The 23,309-nt window shown below is 45.5% G+C and overlaps 1 protein-coding gene across 1 annotated transcript; it reads left to right on the top strand.

Annotated features, from left to right (window-relative positions):
- The first annotated feature begins 779 nt into the window (after positions 1 to 779).
- Sumo2 (small ubiquitin like modifier 2) lies at positions 780 to 11,515 on the top strand. Its single transcript, XM_028889678.2, has 4 exons — positions 780 to 952; positions 2,387 to 2,518; positions 7,166 to 7,237; positions 10,854 to 11,515. The coding sequence occupies exons 1-4, from the start codon at positions 932 to 934 to the stop codon at positions 10,914 to 10,916; spliced, it is 288 nt and encodes a 95-aa protein (XP_028745511.1). The 5' UTR covers positions 780 to 931; the 3' UTR covers positions 10,917 to 11,515.
- The last annotated feature ends 11,794 nt before the right edge of the window (positions 11,516 to 23,309 follow it).

The following is a 23,309-nucleotide window of genomic DNA, read 5'->3' as shown; positions in this document are numbered from 1 at the left end:
GGTAGAAGGAAATACAGGGATACAGGAAATAGTAAAGCCAATGCGAGTCACGGGATGGGGCCCACAGCGCAGAGGTCCGGATTCTCCCCCACCGGGAGGACCCCACTTCCAGTGTGTGCTGGAGAAGAGGGGGGAACGCTTGGCCTGTAGGCTTGAGGTCCAGAGAGCGAGTGTGCCCCCTTGAAGTTGGGGGACGCGCCCCTGGCAGGAGTTTCTTGAGTGGGTCCGAGAACGTTCCTCCTCAGCCAGGGGAGGGTTCCCAACAAGTTGGAAGAGATGCGAGTGCTTGAGGCTGCCTGCTGGGAAGCTGGTTGAGGGTGAAGAAGGATGGGGGACTGGGAAGTCCGATGTGCGGAAGGCTGCACTGGTCCTGCTGAGCAAGAGTCTTCCTCGGCGCCTGCTGCTGCTGCTGCTGCTGCTTTTCCGGTCGAGGCTCCCCCTTCCACGTGGAGCCGGCCTGCCTTCCCAGGCCCGGGCTCACGTCTAGGGCCGCGGGCCTTCCTGCCCTCGCCGCCGAGGACCAGCTGGAAGCCATTTTGATTGCGTTCCACCACCGAAGGAGGACAATACAGCCCCGCCCAGAGCCAGGCGCGCGCCCGCGGCGGGGCCGGCGCGCGCGTCCGCGCCGCTTCCCGCCGCTCTGGCGGGCGCCCGGCCCAGGCGGCGGCGGCGCGGGCCGTGGGGGGGCGGCCGGGGAGGTTATGTAAGCGTTGCGCGCTCCCGCGAGGCGCCGACCAATGGGAAGGCCCGGGCGCTCGTGCTCGCGCACGCAGGGTGGGGGGAGGGAGCGCACGACGTGCGCGCGCCCTCTGCCTCGTCCACCGCTGCCGCCTCCTTCTTCTGCCGCTGCTGGTGCTGCTTGTGTGCGCCTCCAGTGCGGACCCGGTGCCTCTTTTGTGAAGCGGCAGCTGAGGAGACCCCGGCGCTCGCCATGGCCGACGAGAAACCCAAGGTGAGCTCGGCGCCGCCGCCGCCGCCTCGCCGTGCGGGCCGGTGGGTGGCGCGGCCCGGGGTCCCGGCCGAAGCCCGCCGCGGGCTTCCCACTCCTGCCCCGGGCCCCCACAGGGCCAGCCGCGGCTCGGGCCCGGCGCTCCGCGCCATTTTCCTCTCTGGCTCGCTTCCTCCGCCCGCGCCCGAGGAGGCCCGCCGCCCTCCCCGCCCCCAGGGCCTCGGAGCGCGCGCGGCGCGAGGCGGCGGACGGCGGGCGGGCGGCGCATCGCGGGAGCCCGCGGGCCCAGCGGCCCCGCGCTGGCTCTCCGGCGGCGGCCGGCGTGCGTGAGGAGAGCGTTGGGCGCGCGGAGCCCGGGGCGGCGGCGGCGGCGGGAGTGCTGCGGGCCGGGGTTCCCCTCTGGGGCGGGGGCCGCGCGCGAATCAATGGGCCGTGCACGGGCAGCGGCGGACGGGGGATTCCGGAGTCGGTCCCACTCGAGGCCCGGGGGCCCCGCGGGGGAGGGGCAGCGCCGCCTGGCCGGGCCCCCAGCAACCCCGACCCCGGCGGGGACCATGTGGCTGCTGCTTGTAGTTGTGGGCTGAGGTGCGAGCGGAGACGCGATGGGCTCGAGTGGAAAACGCGCCTTCCGAGGCACCGGGAGACTCGGCTGCGGACGAGGGGACGCGCGGCCGTCACTAGGGCACCCTCCCGCCTCGACTCCACTCCAAGGCGGGGGACTCCGGCTGGAAGAAGCCTTGGACATTTACATTTGATTGGGCCGAAGTTCCGTTTGGGTCCCGGTTTGCGGGAAGACGTGCACGAAGACTGTATGCGATCCATGACAGCAAAGGGAGGGGGAAATGAGGTCTGAACTAGAAACCAAGCAAACGTTAATCTGGCAACGCTAAAGAGAGAATCGGGACATCCCTCAGTTGGGGACGTCCTTTTTTTTCTTTTTTAAGATATGTTCATTTGATATGGTCATTGAGCGGAGTTTGCTAACTTTAACAAGAAGGTAGCAGTAGTTTTGGAATGCAATGAAATGGTTCTCTCTCTGTCTCTCTCTCTCTCACACACACACACACACACACTTCAGTAGTTGCACTTAAAACGCTTTGAAAAGAGAAAGGACAGCCGGGCTTATGGGCAGCACAAATTTTGGCGACGACAGGAAATATGCCGTCTTAGGAAATTCAGCCTCAAAAACATCATACAGTAAACCGAAGGAGACGGTGTAAGTGTATTGTTGCTGTTGCTAGTGTCTGTGTTAGTGTAACAGCCTTGTAACACTTGCAGGGTGTCTCATCTTTCAGACCAGCGGCTGGGAACAGCTGTATGCTGATTGATAGAGAATGAAGGAAACCTGTTGATTCTGGAGCGTTTGGGACTGCTGCTGCTTTAAAGGTGTTTGTGTTTCACATTTTCCAAATTACACTCTTATTTTTCTTTCAACAGGAAGGAGTCAAGACTGAGAACAACGATCATATTAATTTGAAGGTGGCGGGGCAGGATGGTTCTGTGGTGCAGTTTAAGATTAAGAGGCATACACCACTTAGTAAACTAATGAAAGCCTATTGTGAACGACAGGTGAGGAATTAATATGTGCACTTCCACGTAATCATTCATTTACACAACCAAATTATGTGTAGAAAACAGACTAGCATATTGCCTTGAATATTTGGTAAGATGAATGTTATTGTATTGTACACTTTGCAGGTAGGTAGGTTTAGTATTATGATTCTAGTGCTAAACCAGTAACAACTCATTAGATCCATAAGACTCATTTGCAAGTTCCAAAGGAAAAAGTGGATTTTGTAAATTTTTTTTTCTTTCATCATTTAGGCATTGCCCTCTGTCAAAACACCCGAGAAATCTGCAGGGCTTGATGGTGGTACATGCCTTCAATACCAGCACTCAGGAGGCAGAGGCAGGCGGATCTCAGCCTGCTTTACAGAGCTAGTTCCAGGACAGCTAGGGCTACACCAAAGAGAAACTCTGTCTGAGAGAGAGAGACAGATAGTGATAGTTAGTTTCAAAACAATCTTTGAGTTTGGGGTATTGCAGTTTTCTGAAATATAGGAATTACAACATTTGTGTGTGCACATTCATTGGGAATTTAAACCAGATTCATGCATGCTAAACATACACTATTCCATTGTTACCCACCCAGCACCAGAGGTTAGGAAGTTTTAACCCTTTTGAGTAAAGCATGAACACTATATGTATGTATTTATAATTTTGTTTTTACTTTACATGCATTGGTGTTTCACCTGCATATATGTCTGCATGAGGGAGTTGGATCCCCTGGAACTGGAATTACAAGCAGTATTGAGGCCACATAATGGGTGCTGGGAGTAGAACCTTGGTCTTTTGGAAGAACAGCCGATGCTCTTAACTGCTGTGCCATCTCTCCAGCCCCAAACACTTGTATTACAGGGATATTTGTATATTAAATAGAAAAATATATACATGTCTAGAGGAAATAGAAAGTTCTCCTTGTGATTTAGGTGTTGGGTTTTTATTTTTTGGTTTGTTTTGAAACAATCTTCCTGTGGAGCACTGGCTAACTAGAACATGCTGTGTAAACTAGACTGGGCTCGAACTTAAGCAGTCCTCTGCCCTTTCCTCCTCATTTCTGGGATAGCAAGCCAGGCTCATTGTCTTTTTGTTTATTTGGAGACAGGGTTGCTCTGTGTAGTCCTGGCTGTCCTGGAACTAGCGCTATAGACCAGGCTGGCCTCGAACTCACAGAAATCCACTTGTCTGCCTCACAAGTGCTGGGATTAAAGTCCTCAGGCTCATTCTCTTGATTTGGACAAATGTTGGAAAGTCAGTACAAGTTTTACTACAAGCGAGCTTCCCTTTGGAGTGCTAAGTCAGTAAAGCAAAGCCTACTTTCCAGATGACAGCTCTGTTTCCCACACCAGTTCATCTGCTATAATAATGACAGAAATAGGATTATTTTTTCTTGTTCTACACTGATTGATTGTCTAAGATGTGAAAATTTTGGAAATTTTGTTTTCAAGACAGCCAACTTATTTTGTGCCTAGATTGGCTTTGAAGACTGTGCTCTAGTTTCAGTCGCCCCATTGGCAGGATTTTAGGCACATGCCTTCATAATTCCTGTTTCACGTCTCCTTTATAACATGATAATAGAGAACTGCTTCCAGGCTTGTTTATTTTGTTAATTTCCTTTGTTAGCATTCTTAGACTTATATTTGTCTGCCTGAAACTCAAAAAAACCCATCTGTCTTGGCCTCCCAAGTGCTGGGATTAAAGGCGCGCGCCAACACTGCCCAGCTAATTAATACATAGTATTAATTTTTGGTGACGGGTAAGTCAACAAAAAGATTTGGGAAGGGGCCTTTTGAGGTGCCTCTGTAAGCCCGATTGTGTTCAGCCCTTGAGACCCACAGTAGACAGGTCTGAGCGGCCATGTGGTGCTGGGAATTGAACTTGGATCCTCTGGAAGAACAAACAGCTGGTGCTCCTAACTGCTGGCCATCTCTCTAGCCCCAGTTTAAAAAAAATTTTTTTAAGGAATTATTAGAATTGGAAATATACATAGTGCAGTAGTAGAGCATTTTCCTACCCTGGGGGAGGCCCAGATTTCAGTCCCCAGTAAGAGGTGGTTGGGGGCAGGAATTATTTGGTATCTTCTATTGAACATTCACCACCCTCAGGTTTCTGGGGAAAATCTTAATATTCTAAGTAATTTTATTTTTCAAGACAGGCTTTCTCTGTATACCAGACCTGACCTGGAACTCGCTTTGTAAACCAGGCTGGTCTTGAACTCACTTGAGATCCACCTCCCTCCGCCTCCTGATTACTGGGATTAAAGGCGTGCTACGACATGCCCAACTTCTACAAGAATCTTAATTACTTGTGTGTTTAAAAAAAAAAAAACAAAACAGGCTGGAGTGGAGAGATGGCTCAGCAGTTAAGAGCATTGGCTGCTCTTCCAGAGGACCCAGCTTCAATTTCCAGCACCTACATGGCAGCTCAGAACTGTCTGTAACTCCATTTCCAGGATACCTGACACCCTCATACAAACATAACATGTAGGGAAACACACCAGTGTACATTAAAAAAAAAAAGAAAAACTAAATTCTGTTAGTCTTTTTTGTTTGTCTTTGGTGTTTCCAGACAGGGTTTCTCTGTAGTTTTGGTGCATGTCCTGGATCTCGCTCTGTAGACCAGACTGGCCTCAAACTCACAGAGATCCACCTGGCTCTGTCTCCCAATTAAAGGTGTGCACCACCACTGCCCGGTGACATTCCTAACTTTTTTTTTTTTTTTTTTTAAGATTTATTTATTTATTATGTATACAGCATGTATGCCTGCAGGCCAGAAGAGGGCACCAGATCTCATTACAGATGGTTGTGAGCCACCATGTGGTTGCTGGGAATTGAACTCAGGACCTTTGGAAGAGCAGTCAGTGCTCTTAACCTCTGAGACATCTCTTCAGTCCCATTCCTGACTCTTAAGGAACACATAACCAGCTCCCTCTTAGTTGAAATACCATGTGAGACACCCACCATGGTGGCTAACTCAAACCAAAATTCCCATTTTCTTCAAGTTTAGAATAACTTGAATTTAAAGTGACAAGATTCTTTCTTCCCCATGGTTTTTTTTTTTTCCGGTTTTTTTTTTTTTTTGGTTTTTCGAGACAGGGTTTCTCTGTGTAGCTTTGTGCCTTTCCTGGAGCTCACTTGGTGGCCCAGGCTGGCCTCGAACTCACAGAGATCCGCCTGGCTCTGCCTCCTAAGTGCTGGGATTAAAGGCGTGTGCCACCAACGCCCAGATCGTTTTTTTTTTTTTTTTTTTTAAATCAAAAAACATTAGTTATCCATGATTGCCTTAAAAAAATGGGTGTATTCTTCAAAGTATTTCTGTTTAATGGAAACGTCATTTTATAGACTCTAAACAATAAAGGTTTAAAAAAAGGCCAGAATCTAGTATAAGTCAAGGAAATCTTTTCACACTTCAGTCCCTTCTCCAGGAACCAGCATTGTTTATTTTAGTAAAATCTGATCTAATTTTGTAATCCTGACATCTTCTCTAACACCATACTGACAAAGTCATCAATTCTAGAAGTGTACCAACAATTTATCACTCTTCACCACAATGTGAGTTCTTGATCCTATATACTTGTCCACAAGCTCCAGTTGCAGAGGGTAGTGTGGGTTTGAGTTAGCCACCCCGGTGGGTGTCTCACAAGATATTTCAATTAAGAGGGAGTTACATGTGTTCCTAAGAGTTAGGGATGACGTGGCTGGAGAGATGGCTCAGCAGTTAAGAGCACTGGCTGCTCTTCCAGAGGCCTGGGTTCAGTTCTCAGCACTATATGGCACTCACAACTGTAACTCCAGTAGCAGGGGATTGACACTATTGCACAGCCATGCAGGCAAAAAAACAAGGAACGCAAAGTAATGTTAGGGGCCGGGCGGTGGTGGCGCACGCCTTTAATCCCAGCACTCGGGAGGCAGAGCCAGGCGGATCTCTGTGAGTTCGAGGCCAGCCTGGGCTACCAAGTGAGTGTCACTTGGCTTGCCAGGCTTTCATGGCCAGACTTTTACCTCTAGAAATCTCTGTGGAATCCCCATGGAGTAACACTGTTGAAGTCTAAACATTAGGATCCTCCATATTGTCAGATTCATCAGCAGATACTAATCTGGACATCTAATCTGTGTGATGATGGCCAGAAGCCGCTTAACACACTGACCACTTGGATTGTGACTAGTATTGATAGGTACTATAAAATGTGAATACCCATATTTTGAAAATTTAGTTTAAAAAATTAAATGCCTTAATCTCCTCTTTTTCTTGTATTTTGTGTTTGAGATGGATCTCATGTAACCCATGCTGGTCTCATATACTTCCTAATCCTTTCAAGTGCTGGTATTACTACAGGCATGTGTGTACCATCTTGATTTTGAAACACGGTCTCTAAGTATGAGAAATACCAAATATTTACTTACATAGAAAATGTTAGCATTTTGTTGATCATATAAATTACCTCAAAATTTTATGGTTACATATGTTTGTAGTTTTATTGGAATTGGTTTTTTTATTGAAATTTTATTGAAAAACTGAGTTTTTATCCAGCTTGGTCCACATAGTGTGTTCCAGGACAGCCAGAGCTATATAGTGAGACCCTGTCTCCAAAAAAAAACTAAAATAGGAGTTTTTTTTTTTATGATTATATGCTGTTTGCTTTCAATCTCTTGTTAGGGTTTGTCAATGAGGCAGATCAGATTCCGGTTTGATGGTCAACCAATCAATGAAACAGATACACCTGCACAGGTAAAAATCTCTGTACTATTAAGAAAATTATGTTTTATGGGTATGGTTGCTATATTTATGCATGAGTGTGTTAGTGGCCAGTGAGGACATCATGTTCCTTGCCCTATTACTCTAAGTTTTATTCCTTTGAGACTGAGTCTTCCTTGAACCTGGAGGTTGGTTGGCATTGGAGTTTCACTGATCCTCCAGTCTCTGCCAGTTACAGCTGTCTTTTTGTGTGTTTGCTCACTTGCTCCCTTAAAGGTGTGTGCCACCACCTCTTGTGTTTCTTTTTGTTTGTGCATTTGTTTTGAGACAGGATTTCCTCTGTGTAGCCCTGGCTGTCCTGGAATTTACTCTAGCCCAGGCTGGCCTTGAAGTTCGAGGTTTGTCTGTCTCTGTCTGCCTCTGCCTCCTGAGTGCTTGGGCCACCATGCCTGGCTAAAGTGATTTGTTTGTTTATTGTTTTTTTTTTTTTTCCAAGACAGGGTTTCTCTGTGTAGTTTTGGTGCCTGTCCTGGATCTTGCTCTGTAGACCAGGCTGGACACAAACTCCCAGAGATCACCTGTCTCTGCCTCCCAAGTGCTGGGATTAAAGGCATATGCCACTACTGCTTGGCCTAAAGTGAATTTTTTCACTATTCTTTTGGGGGTATCTTTGGTTTTCATCTATTCTCGGCTCATTCTGCCAACTGTTCTTGTTTGCTGAGCTTGACTATGTACATGTAGATGACTCTACAAGCTTGATTGGTAAAGGTAATGCTATTCTCTCCTTTAATTTTCTGACATAGCACTGAAGGTGCTATGTATCTGTGCAATACATGATTTTCTCTATCTGAAGTATTGTGTCCTTTTCCTCTAAAATTCCTTAAATTTAAGACTTTACTTTAAATCACTGAATTTTTTTTTTAAATTTTATGTGCATTGGTGTTTTGCCTGCATGTATATCTGTGTAAGGGTGTCAGATCCTCTGGAACTGGAGTTACAGACAGTTGTGAGCTGCCATGTGGGTGTGGAAATTGAACTTGGATCCTCTGGGAGAGCAGTCAGTGCTCTTAACCGAGCTATCTCTCCAGCCCCCTTAATCACTGATTTTTTGTTTGTTCTTTTTTTTTTTTTTAAAGATTTATTTATTATGTATACAGTGTTCTGCTTGCGTATATCCCTTCAGGCCAGAAGAGGGTGCCAGATCTCATTACAGATGGTTGTGAGCCACCATGTGGTTGCTGGGAATTGAACTCATGACCTCTGGAAGAACAGCCAATGCTCATAACCTCTGAGCCATCTCTCCAGCCCTCATTTTTGTTTTTGAGTCAGGACTTTTCTGTGTAGTTCTGACTGGTCTAGAACTTGGTCTGTACTGTAGATGGGGCTAGCCTTGAACTCAGGTCTTCCTGCCTCTGACTCTCTAATGCCAGGACTAAAGGCATGCACCACCTCTCCCTGGCCTAAATCGCCTAATTCTTGTGAGTAGAAATTTAAATTGGATCCTTTGGGCATTGCACCTTTAATTTGTTGGTTTTTGGATTTTATAGTGATCATGCCTCTGCCTCCTGCAATTTATAGGAGCATATAACCAAGCTTGGCGTTTTTTGAGACATAGCCTGTGCTGTTTCCTAATAAATTGGCCTTGAAGAACATTGAGAATGCTGCCTGGAATCACAAAGTGTGAGCCACTACCTGATTTGATTTTCAGCTTTAATTCTCCAATACAAATTGGAGGGGAGCAGAGTATGGTGGTATATGCCTTAATTTGATCCCAGCACTCAAGAGGTAGATAAAGCAGATGGATCTCAGAGTTGGAGGCCAACCTGGTCTACATAGTGATTTCTGGGACAGCCAGAGTTAGACATTGAGACAGTTTTATCCTACCCCCATCCCCCCTTCCCCTCAGAAAATGGAGGTATGTAGTCTGGAGCTATGGTTCAGTGGTTAAGAGCACTTGTTGCTCTTGCATGGGAGACCTGGAATTCCTTTCCAGGACCCACAGGCTCACAACCATCTGTATAACTCTAGTATGTGAATATGATACACAAAACATACATACTGAGCTGGGTGTGGTGGCGTATCCCTATCCCACCGCTTGGGAAGCAAAGGTAGACAAAACTCTGATGCTAACTTGGTGTGCAGAGGAAATTTCAGGATACCCAGAGTTATGCAGAAGCCCTGTTTCAATTGCCTCTGAGAAGTGTATACATAAAAATAGTGGAGAGGGTTAAATCGTCAGAAACATCAACATCAAGGTGTGATTTTACTAATAGACTTAAAGACTTACCTTGTCTGAGTTCTGAGGGAAAATGGGCTGAAGAAATTCTCACTAGTGGCAGTCGTCAGTTATGTTTTGTAACCACAAGGAGGTGCTAACATTTCCTTTGTAAATGTGGTATGTATGTTTTGAGGCATTTAAATTTTTACCATAAAATGATATTTTAATGTATTCAATTAAAATTGTTACCCTGGTACATTGTAAAAATGTATTATGTATATAGTGTTCTGCCTTTGTGTATGCCTACAGGCTAGAAAAGGCACCAGATCTCATTGCACATGGTTGTGAGTTACCATGTGGTTGCTGGGAATTGAACTCAGGACCTCTGGAAGAGCAGCCAATGCTCTTTATCACCGAGCCATCTCGCCAAACCCCACTGTATCATTTTAAGATTTAAGAAAACTTGTTGGCCAGTGGTGGCTCATTCTTTTAAACCCAGCAGAGGCAGGTGGATTTCTGAGTTCCAGGTTTTAGACAGGGTCTCACTATGTAGCTCTGCCTGGAATTCCCTCTGTAGACCAGCCTTGAACTCAGAGAGATCCATCTGCCTTTGCCTCCTGAAGTGCTGGGATTAGAGTCTTATGCCACCACCTTCCAGCTTCCTTTATTTACATTTGTGTGTTCCTAGAATTAAGAAAATTTCTTTTAGCCTGGCAGTGGTGGTGCTCACCTTTAATCCCAGGCAGAGGAGCTCTGTGAGGCCAGCCTGGTCTACAGCGTGATTTCCAGGACAACCAGCTGTTAAACAGAAATACTGGCGAGGAACTCTTTCTGTTGACCAGGCTAGTCTCAATTACAGAAGTGCATCACTATGCCTGGCTACTACATAATATTTAAGTTTTGATTTTGGTCTAATGCTTTCTTTTGGGGATGTTTAACAAATTATTTCCTAAGAGTATTGAGCCTCGTTTAAAAAGTTTATATTTATTGATGTTTAACTTAGGATAAGTCTTGGTTTTTTTGAAGACTTGAGTATCACATGTATTGTAGTCTAGGCTGGTGTCAGAATATAGATCATTGTTTCAATCTCTGGGTGCTAAGATTACAGGTATGTGGTATGTGAAGCCATGTGGTGATGATTAGGTTCATCAAAACTGTTTCAGTCCCAACACTCGGCAGACTGAGGTAGGATTGGTGAGTGCTTAAGACCAGCCTATGGCTGGTATCACATGCATTTCTCTTTCTTGAGCTCCATAATTCGGGGGTTTTAGACAGCTGTGTGTCACCATGCCCAGTTTTTATGAAACTGACATCTGTTAATAGTGAAGCCTGAGGTGGAAATGGGACCTGTACTTTTCTGTAAATTTAACATGAAAACTAGAATTTTAAGTTCTTCACTGGTCTTAAAATTTGTTTTCTTTTCTGTGCTAGTTGGAAATGGAGGATGAAGATACGATTGATGTGTTCCAGCAGCAGACAGGAGGTGTCTACTAAAAAGGGAACCTGCTACTTTACTCCAGAATTTTGTTATAGACCAAGAATACATTCGCAATTAGAAAGCCGCAATTTGGTTCCACCACATCCTGACTACTACAGTATAGTTTTCTCTATTCTTTCATTTCCCTGTCCCCATTTCTTTATTGTACATAAAGTAACTGGTGTATGTGCACAAGCATTTGCGCTTTTTTTTTCTTTTTTAAACTAAATGGCCAATGTTCTGTTTTGATTGACATCAGATGGAGATGGTCTGGGGAAAGTACTGGTTCTGTGAAAATATCCCCCTTTCTCCATTAGTGGCATGCTCATTCAGCTCTTATCTTTATATTCCAGTAAGTTATTTTGCTCTCAACGTTTTAACAAAAGAATCCAACAACAAAATCCTTGCATACCTTGTTTGATTGGAGAATTTTAATGTTTTTCATTTATCATTGTAAAACCAAGGACAATTTTATAACTTTTTTGTACGTAGCTGTTACATGTAGGGCAATCTGTCTTTAAGTAGGGGTAAATTACTCTTGAACAAAATGATCCTAGATAGTTTTCCCTTCAAGTCAAGCGTCTTGTTGTTTAAATAAACTTCTTGTTTAAAATGAGCTGTTCTTTTTATTCTGAGGAATCATAAATAGGAAAGATGTTTAATGCCAAGTGTGTTGTCTCACACACCCTTAATCTAAGCACTAAGGAGGGAGGTCTACATAACAAGTCCTATAATAGCCACAGCTAGATAGAGAGACCCTGTCTCAAAAAAAGAAAAGAAAAAGGAAAGACAAAAACAAAACCAGGCCTTACACGGGAAGGTCAGATGTGGTGGCACACACCTTTAGCCCCTAGCACTTGAAGCAGGGGGCAGGCAGATAATGCAGAAGCAAACTGGTCTACATGGCTGTTTCAGACCGACAAGCGTGATACAGTAAGACCGTCTCTTGATTTTTAAAAAGCGACAAGAAAGGGCTTAGCAGTTAAGAGCACAGTAGAGGACCCTGTTTTGGTTCCCAGTCTCCATCTGTTGATTCACAACTAATTCTAGTTAGGCAGATCTGATATGCTCCTCTGGCCTCTATAGGCCAAACATCTATATGTGTCAAATAAATAAAACGAGGTATTTAGGGGGTAAATGTTATATCTGAGGTATAGAGAAAAATTAAACTTTTTAAGGAGGGTGTGTGTGTTCTACAAGTCACAATGTAGATCAGTAGATCAGGCTGGCTTAATCTGTCTCCTAAATGCTGAGATTAAAGTTATGTTCCACCACACCTGACCCATTTTTAGTTTTTTTTTTTTTTTTTTTTTGGTTTTTCGAGACAGGGTTTCTCTGTGTAGCTTTGAGCCTTTCCTTTCCTGGAGCTCACTTGGTAGCCCAGGCTGGCCTTGAACTCACAGAGATCCGCCTGGCTCTGCCTCCCGAGTGCTGGGATTAAAGGCGTGCGCCACCAACGCCCGGCTAGTTTTTTAACAAGTATACATTTGCTGGACAGTGGTGTCGCACGCCGTTAATCCCAGCACTAGGGAGGCAGAGGCAGGTGGATTTCTTGAGTTTGAGGCCACCCCGGTCTAGAAAGACTTCCAGGACAGCCAGGGCTGTTAGACAGAAACCCTGTCTTGAAAGTCTACATTTTTGTGTGTGTGCATAAGTGTGCTTGTGCCACCGTGTACCTGGGAAGTCAGAGCTCCCCCTGCCTCTACTTCCTGAGTGAAGGGGCCTCAAGGTGTGCTCCACACGCAGTATTGTGCTTTTTTTAGCTTGAAGGTTGAAGGTACCGTCACTGTCGTGTTCTTTATTGAAATGACTTAGATAAAGCTTTCCTGCTCACGATAGGAGCACTTGCTGGGCAACCATGAAAATGAGTTTGGATCCCAGTATCCACATAACAATCTGGGTGTGTCCTGTAACCCCAGCATTGGAGGTAGTGGAGACTGAAAGGATGTGGCTTTGGCAGGCTTGCCCTTCTCCCCATTCCCTCTGCCTTGCTAAAACCATTAAGTCGTATTACTAAAGCTAGCCCCCATGATCTATTCTCTTATTTGGCCACCTCCTCCTGAGGCTGACTACCAAAGTCCAGCTATCAAAAATGCCCTTTAGTTCACCTAATTAACATGCCCAATTAAAATTAAACCTCATGCTAATATGGAGTTTCCCCTTGCACCTTTATAAACTGTTTTCCTATGTGCTACATCTGTGTTCTCTATCCAGAGGCAGTCCTTTGTCCCCTGGGACAAATGCCTCTGCCTCCTTTCCTTTATCCTTTCCCCTTCTTCCTCGTCCCAGTCCCTATCCCCACACCATCATAGTTCACTCTAACACAGACCTCCCCTTCTCTTAAATTACATCTGCAAGGTCGTTCACTGTTTTCTTCCTGAGTCAGAAAGCAGTTATTTTCTTTCCTGCTTAATAAAGGATCTCTGTGAAAATAGGTGTTTGGTGTAGTTTATGCCTAATCTGGTGTCCAGGACGGGTGAGCCCTCGATGTTGGGGCAGGGGTTCTCCTTCAGAGATAGGATCTCTGGGGCTTGCTGGCTTCTAGTTTAGCCAAGAAAATCCAGGCCCTTCCTTCAGGGAGAGGGCTTCATAAAAGAATAGGCAGAACCAGGCGGTGGTGGCGGCGGCGCACGACTTTAATCCCAGCACTCGGGAGGCAGAGCCAGGCGGATCTCTGTGAGTTCGAGGCCAGCCTGGGCTACCAAGTGAGTTTCAGCAAAGGCGCAAAGCTACACAGAGAAACCCTGTCTCGAAAAACAAAACAAAAAAAAAGGCAGAATAATAGAAGGCATTTGACACTTGTACATACTAAGACAAAGTAGGAGGGGAGAAGACTCAGTATATAAAGGCACTTGTCACTGAACCTGATGATCTGAGCTTGATTCCTGGAGCTCACATAGGGGAAGGAAAATTGACTCCCACAAATGGTGCTCTGAGGGCCTCATGGGCCTGGCGTGCATGTGGTACACAGGTAAACATGCCTATGAAAATCCATACACATAAGTACATATATATATTATGTGTGTGTGTGAAACTTAAAAAAAAGATTAGTGAAAATAGGGACTGGAGAGACAGCTCAGCAGTTAAGAACACTTAGTCTGCAGAAGACCTGGCTGGGTTCTCCCTACACCCATATGGTGGGTCACAATCTTCTGTAACTACAGTTCTAGAGGATTCAGTGCCTCTTCTGACCTCCATAGGCTCCCGCATGCATATGGTGCACATACATGCACTCAGGCGCGCACACACACAAAGTTTTTCTTTTTAATTATGTGGGCCAGGTGCATGTGTAGTCACACGTGTTTTTAGTCTTATCACTAGGGAGGCAAAGGCACGTGGATCTCTGTGTGTTCCAGGCTGGTTTGGTCTATATAGTGAGTTCCAGGACAGCATTGTCTCAAAGAACCTAAAATAAACTGAGTGGTGCTGGCCCATACCCTTTATCCCAGCACTCAAGGCAGAGGCAGGATGATCTCTGAGTTCAAGGCCAGCCTGGTCTACAAATTGAGTTCCAGGACAGCCAGTGCTGTTACAGAGAAATCCTGCCTAGAGGGGGAAAATCACACCTAAAATAAATGATAGTAATAGCGGGGTGGTGATGACACAGCTTTAATCCCAGCACTAGGGAGGCAGAGGTAGGCAAATCTGAGTTTGAGGCCAGCCTGGTAGTTTCTCTACCGCTAGGTCTACACAGAGAAACCCTCTCTCAAAAACCAATAACAACACAAATTTTTTTTAGGATGTCATTTTGTTGGTCTTAGAAACAAGGTCTCACTATGTAGACCGGATGGCCTTGAACTCATAGAGACCTACCTAGCACATTCTGCTGCCTTCCAAGTAATCTAGTGATTAAAGGCATATGCCACCACCCCTGCTTTCTTAGGTTTTATACCAATTCCTACATTGTGTGCATCTTGCTGGTTCCTTGAAACTGAGAAGCCAAGGATGTATCCACAGGGTGTTTTAGCCACTGCATGCTTTAGCTTTGTAACTGTAGAGGTGGGGTTCTAAACATTAGCACCCTATACAGTAGGAATCGCATGTGTTGTGGTGAGACTGGTCTTCAGTGCTCCTTAGGGTGAGAGACATAATTAGAACACAGCAAAACAGGTTGGAATTTAATCTGTTGTTTGGAATGTGGAGTGTTATTTCCCTGTAAGCAGTGACATGTGACTATGAAGTTATTTTAGGATTTAGTATACAGTTGGGCTTTTACAAAACTTCAAAGTCCAAGAATCTTCATGTATTTTTTTCTTTATAATTCATTTTTGAAGGTATATTTAGTCACCAACTTTGTATGTTGTAAAACTTGTGACTATGAAGGGATGGATTTCCTGACGAGTTTCCTGGGTCAGTTGTATAACAGTTTCCTCTGAGACAGAAACATCCCATCCAGCAGGGAAGCTCTTTAAACAGGAAGGTAAAACAACCACAGGAAGTCCCTGAAACTGACCAGATTCACTAGGCCTCTCCCTGTCAGTGTAGGCAGAGACAAGCCGGAAAGAAGCCGCTTTCAGACAAGCCTCTGAGTGCAGAGCAGCTGCCTGCAACAAGCAGAAACCAGCTGAGCATCTGGAAGAGGTTGAGATCAACTGAGACTCCTGGCAAGTCTTCTCTAAACTGATCATCTGCCTGCAGGCTGTGCAGTGTGCCCTGCACCAGGTTTGTGAGCTGTCACTCATGCTGGAGTGGGCTTTGGTGATGCAACTGTCTGAGTCATTTATGCTCCTGTGAGTAATTCTTCAAAAACTCATTGGTAGGTGGTGGTTGTGCACACCTTTAGTCCCAGTGCTTGGGAGGCAGAGGCAGGTGGTGGATCTCTGTGAGTCTGAGACCAGCCTGGTCTACAAATCGATTTCCAGGACAGCTAGGACTGTTACACAGAGAAACCCTGTCTCAGAAAGAGAAAAAAAAAGTCTTATTGGTTTACCAAGTTGGACTTTGGTGGCTTCTATACTTTGGTCTGTTGGGGTTCTCTGTCTGGAGTGAATAGATGTGTGTTGTGTCTCCCAGGCAAAAAAATGTCACACAGTCACATAAGATCTACCCACTTCTCTCTCTCTCTCTCTCTCTCTCTCTCTCTCTCTCTCTCTCTTTCTCTTTCTTTTTGTTTCATTTTGTTTTTCAAGACAGGGTTTCTCGGTGTAACAGTCCTGGCTGTCTGGAACTAGCTTTGTAGACCAGGCTGACCTTGAACTCACTGAGTTCTGCCTGCCTCTGCCTCCCAAGTGCTAGGATTAAAGGCATGAGCCACCCCTACCCGGCTCCCACTTTTCTATATTTGATTTTTTTTGTTTTGTTCCTTAAATTTATTTATTGTTCAGACAGGTTCTCACTATATAGCCCTAGCTGGCCTTGAACTTACTCTGTAAACCAGGATGGCCTTGAACTCACAGAGGTCTGCCTGCCTCTGCTTCCTGAGTGCTGGAATTAAAGATCTGCACCACCATACCTGGTTACATTTTTTTTACTTATTTTTGTGTGTATGAATGTGTGACTGAGTGCAGGTATGTACACCAATACCTTCAGAAGAGACATTGGATGGATCGCCTGGAATTGTAGTTACAGATTGTGAGCTATCATGTGTGTGTAGGGAGAACCCAGGTCTTCTGCAAGAATAAATGTTCTTAACCGCTAAGCTGTCTTTCCAGTCTCTATTTTCATTTACCGCTCTTGCAGAGAACCTCAGTGTAGCTCCCAGCTCTCACATGGTGGCTTACAACAATCTGTAACTCCAGTTTCAGGGTATCAACCCTCTAATGATCTCCTTGGGCACTAGGCATGCATGCATTGCAGACATACTTGCAGGCACAAACACTCATACACATCAAATATATGTCCCAGTGCTTGGGAAGGCGGTGGAAACAGGAGGCTCAAGAGTCCAAGGTTCTTTTTTTTTTTTTTGGTTTTTCGAGACAGGGTTTCTCTGTGTAGCTTTGCGCCTTTTTCCTGGAGCTCACTTGGTAGCCCAGACTGGCCTCGAACTCACAGAGATCCGCCTGGCTCTGCCTCCCAAGTGCTGGGATTAAAGGCGTGCGCCACCAACGCCCGGCGAGTCCAAGGTTCTTAGCAGCTACAGTGTGAGCCTGTATTACATGAGACTCTGTCTCAAAAGAGAAACCCCGCCGGGTGGTGGAGGCCCATGCCTTTAACCCCAGCGTTCAGGAGGCAGAGGCAGGCAGATCTCTGTGAGTTCGAGGCCAGCCTGGTCTACAGAGTGAGATCCAGGGCAGGCACCAAAACTACATGGAGAAACCTTGTCTCAAAAAACCAATAAATAAATAAATAAATAAATAAAATAAAAGAGAAACCTTTTTTTTTGTTTTTTTGTTTTTCGAGACAGGGTTTCTCTGTGTAGCTTTGCACCTTTCCTGGAACTCGCTTTGGAGACTAGGCTGGCCTCGAACTCACAGAGATCCGCCTGCCTCTGCCTCCCGAGTGCTGGGATTAAAGGCGTGCGCCACCACCACCCGGCGAGAAACCTTATTTTTGTAATGGAGGTCGAAGAATCTGTCCATACAAAGTACAACAAGATGGGAAGAAAAGTTTTTATTTATTTGTTTGTTTGTTTGTTTATTTTTAATGACCTTTAACGCCTGACTCTCCTGCATCTACCTCCCAAGTACTGGGATACTACAAATACGTCTATCATCAGTGCATGCCTTCTGCCCTGCAGCTTTCATAGCCAGAATTTTGCTGACGACTTAAGAGGAAATCATTTGGAAGCGGGGGCAGTATCTTAAAAGCATTGATCTCTGTCTTTGGTGAAGACCCAGCTAAGCAAAGGACAGACAGATGGACACTGAATTTGGCTTTAGAAGTGATGCCTGAGCCGGGCGGTGGTGGCGCACGCCTTTAATCCCAGCACTCGGGAGGCAGAGGCAGGCGGATCTCTGTGAGTTCGAGGCCAGCCTGGTCTACCAAGTGAGTTCCAGGAAAGGCACAAAGCTACACAGAGAAACCCTGTCTAGAAAAAAAAAAAAAAGAAAAAAAAAAAAAAAAAAAAAAAGAAGTGATGCCTGTGGCGGTTTGATGAGAGGTTGAATTACAAGTGACATGTGCAGGAGGTACCCTCAGTGGTTTCGATTAAGATGCAAATTGGAGTGGTTTTGAAAACAACAAAAACTGTCAACAACTATTGAGGGTTCTGTAAAAACCCATCTCAAACCTATAAATCTAAGGAAAGAGAAGGCAGAGGAAATCCAGCTATGATGGGGAAATGACTCAGGTTGTTATTAAACCATCAAATGATTCCAATGAGCGGCTGAGCAGCAGTGAAATGAACCTGGTAGGAGGGGCTCAGATTCTGGCCCCAACCCTGTCCTGGATAGCTTCCTCTCCTGCTGCTGCTATTGGCACAGTCTCTGTGTTCCTTAAGAGTCTATTAAAGGTGGCACACGCCTTTAATCCCAGCACTCGGGAGGCAGTGGCAGGCAGATCTCTGTGAATTCGAGGCCAGCCTGGGCTACAAAGTGAGTTCCAAGAAAGGCACAAAACTACACAGAGAAACCCTGTCTCGACAAACCAAAAAAAAAAAAAAGATTCTCTTCCTCCTTCCTCCTCTTGGTGTGTGTTTCAAGACAAGGCTTCTCTATGTAACAGCCCTAGCTGTCCTGGAACTCTTTTTGTAGATCAGTCTGGCCTTAAACTCACAGAGATCTGCCTGCCTCTGCTCCCAATACTGATTCAGAACTTGCTATGTAGACCAGGCTACCCTGGATTCAGAGATCTTGAGTTGGGGTATTAAAAACTTTGTGCTTAAAAAAAAAATAAATAAAAACAACAACTTTGTGCTTGGGGCTAGCGAGGGCTCATCAGTTAAAAGCACTCGCTGGAACTAGAAAATATCATCCTGAGTGAGGTAACCCAATCCCAGAAGGACAAACATGGCATGTACTCACTCATAAGTGGATACTAGATATAAAGCAAAGGACAATCAGACTGCAACCCACAGAACCAGGAAGGCTACATAGCAGGGGGGACCCTAGGATGACTGTGGCTTAGAATAAGTTTTGGTTTTACTCAATTACTGGGCAAGCCTCAGTGAAACATTTCACTATTAGGATAAGAATTTGTACTGTATCAAGCTGATAATAGAAAAATAAATAAATAAAAATGAAAAAAAAAAGATTAAACTGGAAAAAAAAAAAAGCACTCGCTGATTTTGCAGAGGATCTCCTAGCCCCACAGAGCATTTAACAAAGATCTGTAATTCCTATTCCAGGGACCTAACACTCTACTTTGGCCTCTGCTGGTACTGCACACATGTGGTACACAGATAGAGAGACAAAACACCTATACATATAGAATAAAAGGAAAGGAAAATATGTTTGATAGCTTGCTTAAGAGCCAGGCCTTTACAGTACAGGAGACACAGAGGCAGGAGGAGCTCTGAGTTCAAGGCCAGCCTGGTTCACATAGTGAGTTCAAGACTAGCCTGAGCTACATAGACTCTGTCTTACAACACCAAAAAAAAAGGGGGGGGAGGGAGGGAAGGAGGAAGGGAGGGAGAGAAAGAGGAGAAGAGAAGAAGAAGAAGAAGAAGAAGAAGAAGAAGAAGAAGAAGAAGAAGAAGAAGAAGAAGAAAAAGAAGAAGAAAGAAAGAGAGAGAGAAAATTCAATTTTTGGGTATTTTCTTTTTGGTTTTTCGAGACAGGGTTTCTCTGTATAACAGCCCTTGCTGTTCTGAAACTCGCTCCCTAACCAGACTGGCCTCCAACTCACAGAGATCCACCTGGATTAAAGGCATGTGCCACCACTGCCCAGCTTTATCTGTTTTTTTTACACAGTTTCTCTGTATATCTCTGGCTGTCCTGGAACTCATTTTGTGTACAAGGCTGGCCTAGAACTCACAGGGATCTGCCTGCCTCTGCCTCCTGAGTGCCCCGTTTGCATGTATTTATTTCATGTGCATATATGAGCATGTGTACATTTATGCATGAACACATGTGTGGGTGAAGGTGCGAGGACCACCTTCAGGTTCTCTCCACCATATGGTGCTTGGGGATTGAACCTGAGACCTCGGGTGTCGTAGCATCCTACATGACTCTGAACAACACTCTTCCTGTTACTTAACAATCTTAACAATACAAAATGCTGGAAGCAGATTGGTACTTACTCTTCTCTGCTAGAAAGATGTCAAGTTGGGGATTTAGCTCAGTGGTAGAGCGCTTACCTAGTAAGCACAAGGCCCTGGGTTCAGTCCTCAGCTGGGGGGAGGGGACGTCAAGTTGACACTGTTGACAGGGTGGTGCACATCTATAATCCTAGCACCTGGCTGGGAGAGGCAGGATGGGAAGGTTCCAGGCTCAACATGAAATATCCTTTATGCTACTGCCGTTGATACAGACATGGGTGATTGTGCTGCTAGAGAAAAGGGAATTTTGGTTTTTGTGAAAGCCTAGAGGGAGGGGAAGGTAGTTAAGCAAGATGGCGGAAAACACTAACTTTCAACTGCCGGAAGAAGGCCAAGGAAGAGGAATGTCGTTGAGTTTTGTGGAAATACTGCAGCTACAGAGGATGGGAGACATCTACTTTTAGCAGTTAGTTTGACACGAGAAAGGGTCAGCCATCAGCTGCCTGCAAGCCTTTACCTAAGGCTTTGCCTATTCTGATCTTGAAACAGTCCTCCAAGAGCTGCCCGCATTTGCTGCAGGGATAAATTTACCCAGACAGGTGGAAGAATCATGACTTAAGGGTTAGAAACAGCTGCAGTGTCTCCGGCAGCTCTGATAGTTTGGGAGATGAGGCCATCCCCTCACCAGGCATTAGCCAGCTTTAGAACACGCCTCTAAAACTAAACCATCGCTTGGGCCTATTCATATGCCACCCATTAAAGAGAAATATTGAAAGTTTGTTTGTTTGTTTTGTTTTTATAAAGAAATCCTAGTCTTTTCCCGGAGTGTTGGCACAGGCCTTTAATCCCAGCACTCAGGAGGCAGAGGCAGGCAGATCTCTATGTGAGTTCAAAGCCAGCCTGGTCTACAGAGTAGGTTCCAGGACATCCAGGGTTATGCAGACAACATTTAAAACAAACCCAAACCCTATCATTTCTGCACTGTTTCTGTTGCTGACTCTTTGTTAGGTGTCTCACTGTGACTCACAGTAGGTCTTAAGAAAAAGCTAGTTCATAGCAGTAATTTCCATCCTTAAGAAGAATGTCCTAGTGAAAGATCTCATCTCTCTCCAGAGGAGTGGACAGCTGGCAGCTTATTTGGGGCACGGGGAATCAATGTTATTTCCTAAATGGTGGCCAGGTGAAAGCGCATATTTAAAGATTTCATTAGCCATCTACCCTGTGTAGCAGTACTGTCCTGGACTACAGAGGCTAGTGAGGAATGTTGGTGTAACCAGACACTGGGAAGGTAATAACAGCCATGGAGTGGGGTGTGGGGTGACAAAGGCTTAGTCAGCAGACAGCAGAAGGCAATTGCATGATTTTTATTTTCTGTCAGGGTGTAAATTTTACAATCTTCTTCTTCTTCTTTTTTTTTTTTTTTTTTTTTTTTTTTTTTTTTTTTTTTTTTTTGAGACAGGGTTTCTCTGTGTAGCCCTGGCTATCCTGGAACTCATTCTATTGGGCTGGCCCTCGAATTTACAGAGATCTGTACACCTCTGTCTCCTGAGTGCTGGGATCAAAGGCATGTGCCACCGCCGCCCGGCTTCTTCTTAAACTTTTAAGAAGATTTTTTTTTTTTTAAGTGTATATGAATGTTTTGCCTGAATGTGAGAGGTAAGTGCCTGGTGCTCGTGGAAGTCAGATCCCATGTGGGAGTTGAACCTGCTTCCTCTGGAAGAGCAGCCAGTGCTATGACCCAGTGAGCCCTCTTTCCAGCCATCCCTGCCATTTTTTTTCTTTAAAACTTTAGGTTTTTTTTTCCTGAGATAGTCTATGTATCCCTGGCTGTCCTGGTACTTACTCTGCAGACCAGGCTGGCCTTGAACTCACAAAGATCTGCCTGGCTCTGCCTCCTGAGTGCTGGGATCAAAGGTGTGTACCATCATGTCTGGCCTCACTTCCCCTACCCTCTCTTTTTTTTGGCTAAGAAATCTGCTTACCCCCAAACCCAGAAAGACAGTCATGGTATGTACTCACTCATAAGTGGATTCTAGATATAAAATAAAGAACAATCAGACCACAACCCATAGAACCATGGAGGCTATATATATAGCATGGAGGTCCCTAGGACGACTGTAGCTTATAATAAATTTCAGTTTTACTCAATTATTGAAAAAAAAATAGCCAAACGAATAGAAACACATGAACTATGAACCAAAGGCTGAGGGGCCCCCAGCTGGATCAGGCCCTCTGAATAGGTGAGACAGTTGATTGGCTTGATCTGTTTAGGAGGCAACTAGGCAGTGGGACCAAGTCCTGTGCTCAATGCATGAGTTGGCTGTTTGAAACCTGGGGCTTATGCAGGGACGCTTGGCTCAGTCTGGGAGGAAGAGACTGGACCTGCCTGGACTGAGTCTACCAGGTTGATCGCAGTCCTCGGGGGAGGATTTGCCCTGGAGGAGGTGGGAATGGAGGGTGGGCTGGGGGTAAGGGGAGGGAGTGGGAGTGGGGAGAACAGGGGAACCCGTGGCTGATATGTAGAACTGAATGGTATTGTAAAATAAAATGAAAGGAAAAAAAATAATAATAAAAAAAAAGAAAACTGCTTACCTCTTTGTCCTGAGTGCTGGGATTAAGGGGACTCCTGGCCTAAAAACAAACAAACAAACCAGTCAGGATGTAGGGGCCCATTCCTTTAATCCCAGCACTCGGGAGGCAGAGGCAGGTGATCTCTGAGTTCTAGGCCAGCCTGGTCTACACAGTGAATTCCAGGACAGCCAGAGATACATAGAGAAACCCTGTCTCAAAAAACAAACAAACAACAACAAAACAAACACAAACTTAGAAAAGTGTGTGTGTGTGCGCGTGTGTGCGGGGTGGGTTTGGAAACAGGGTTTCTCTATGTAGTCCTGGCTGGCGTAGAACTCGCTCTGTAAACCAGGCTAACCTTCAAACTCAGAGCTCCTCCTGCCTCTGCCTTCCAACATGGGATTAAAGGCCTGTGCCACTGCTTGGCAAAAGATTTCTTTTGTGTATATGCGAGTGCCTGCGTGTAATTATGTGTACCATGTGAGTGCAGTGCCCAGCAGATCCTCTGGAACTGGAGTTACCGTTTTCTTTGATCTGCCCTGTGAGTGCTGGGAACTGAACCTAGATCCTTTACAATACTAGCGATTGCTGTTAACACTTGATCCCCGTTGCGAGGTAGTGGCGCACGCCTTTAATCCCAACACTGGGGAGGCAGAGGCAGGCGGATCTCTGTGAGTTCGAGGCCAGCCTGGGCTACAGAGAGAGAGATCCATGACAGGCACCACCAAAACTACACAGAGAAACCCTGTCTCAAAAAACCAAA

Source organism: Peromyscus leucopus, chromosome 8b (assembly GCF_004664715.2).
Source record: "Peromyscus leucopus breed LL Stock chromosome 8b, UCI_PerLeu_2.1, whole genome shotgun sequence".
Lineage (NCBI taxonomy): Eukaryota > Metazoa > Chordata > Mammalia > Rodentia > Cricetidae > Peromyscus > Peromyscus leucopus.
This window is presented reverse-complemented; position numbering and strand designations above follow the sequence as displayed.

What these genes read in the sequence shown, in the direction of transcription:
- Sumo2 (XM_028889678.2), top strand. Translation starts at nt 932, where the DNA reads ATGGCCGACGAGAAACCCAAG. An exon ending in TGGCCGACGAGAAACCCAAG is followed by an intron (nt 953 to 2,386) that starts GTGAGCTCGGCG and finishes TTCTTTCAACAG; the next exon opens with GAAGGAGTCAAGACTGAGAA. An exon ending in AAGCCTATTGTGAACGACAG is followed by an intron (nt 2,519 to 7,165) that starts GTGAGGAATTAA and finishes ATCTCTTGTTAG; the next exon opens with GGTTTGTCAATGAGGCAGAT.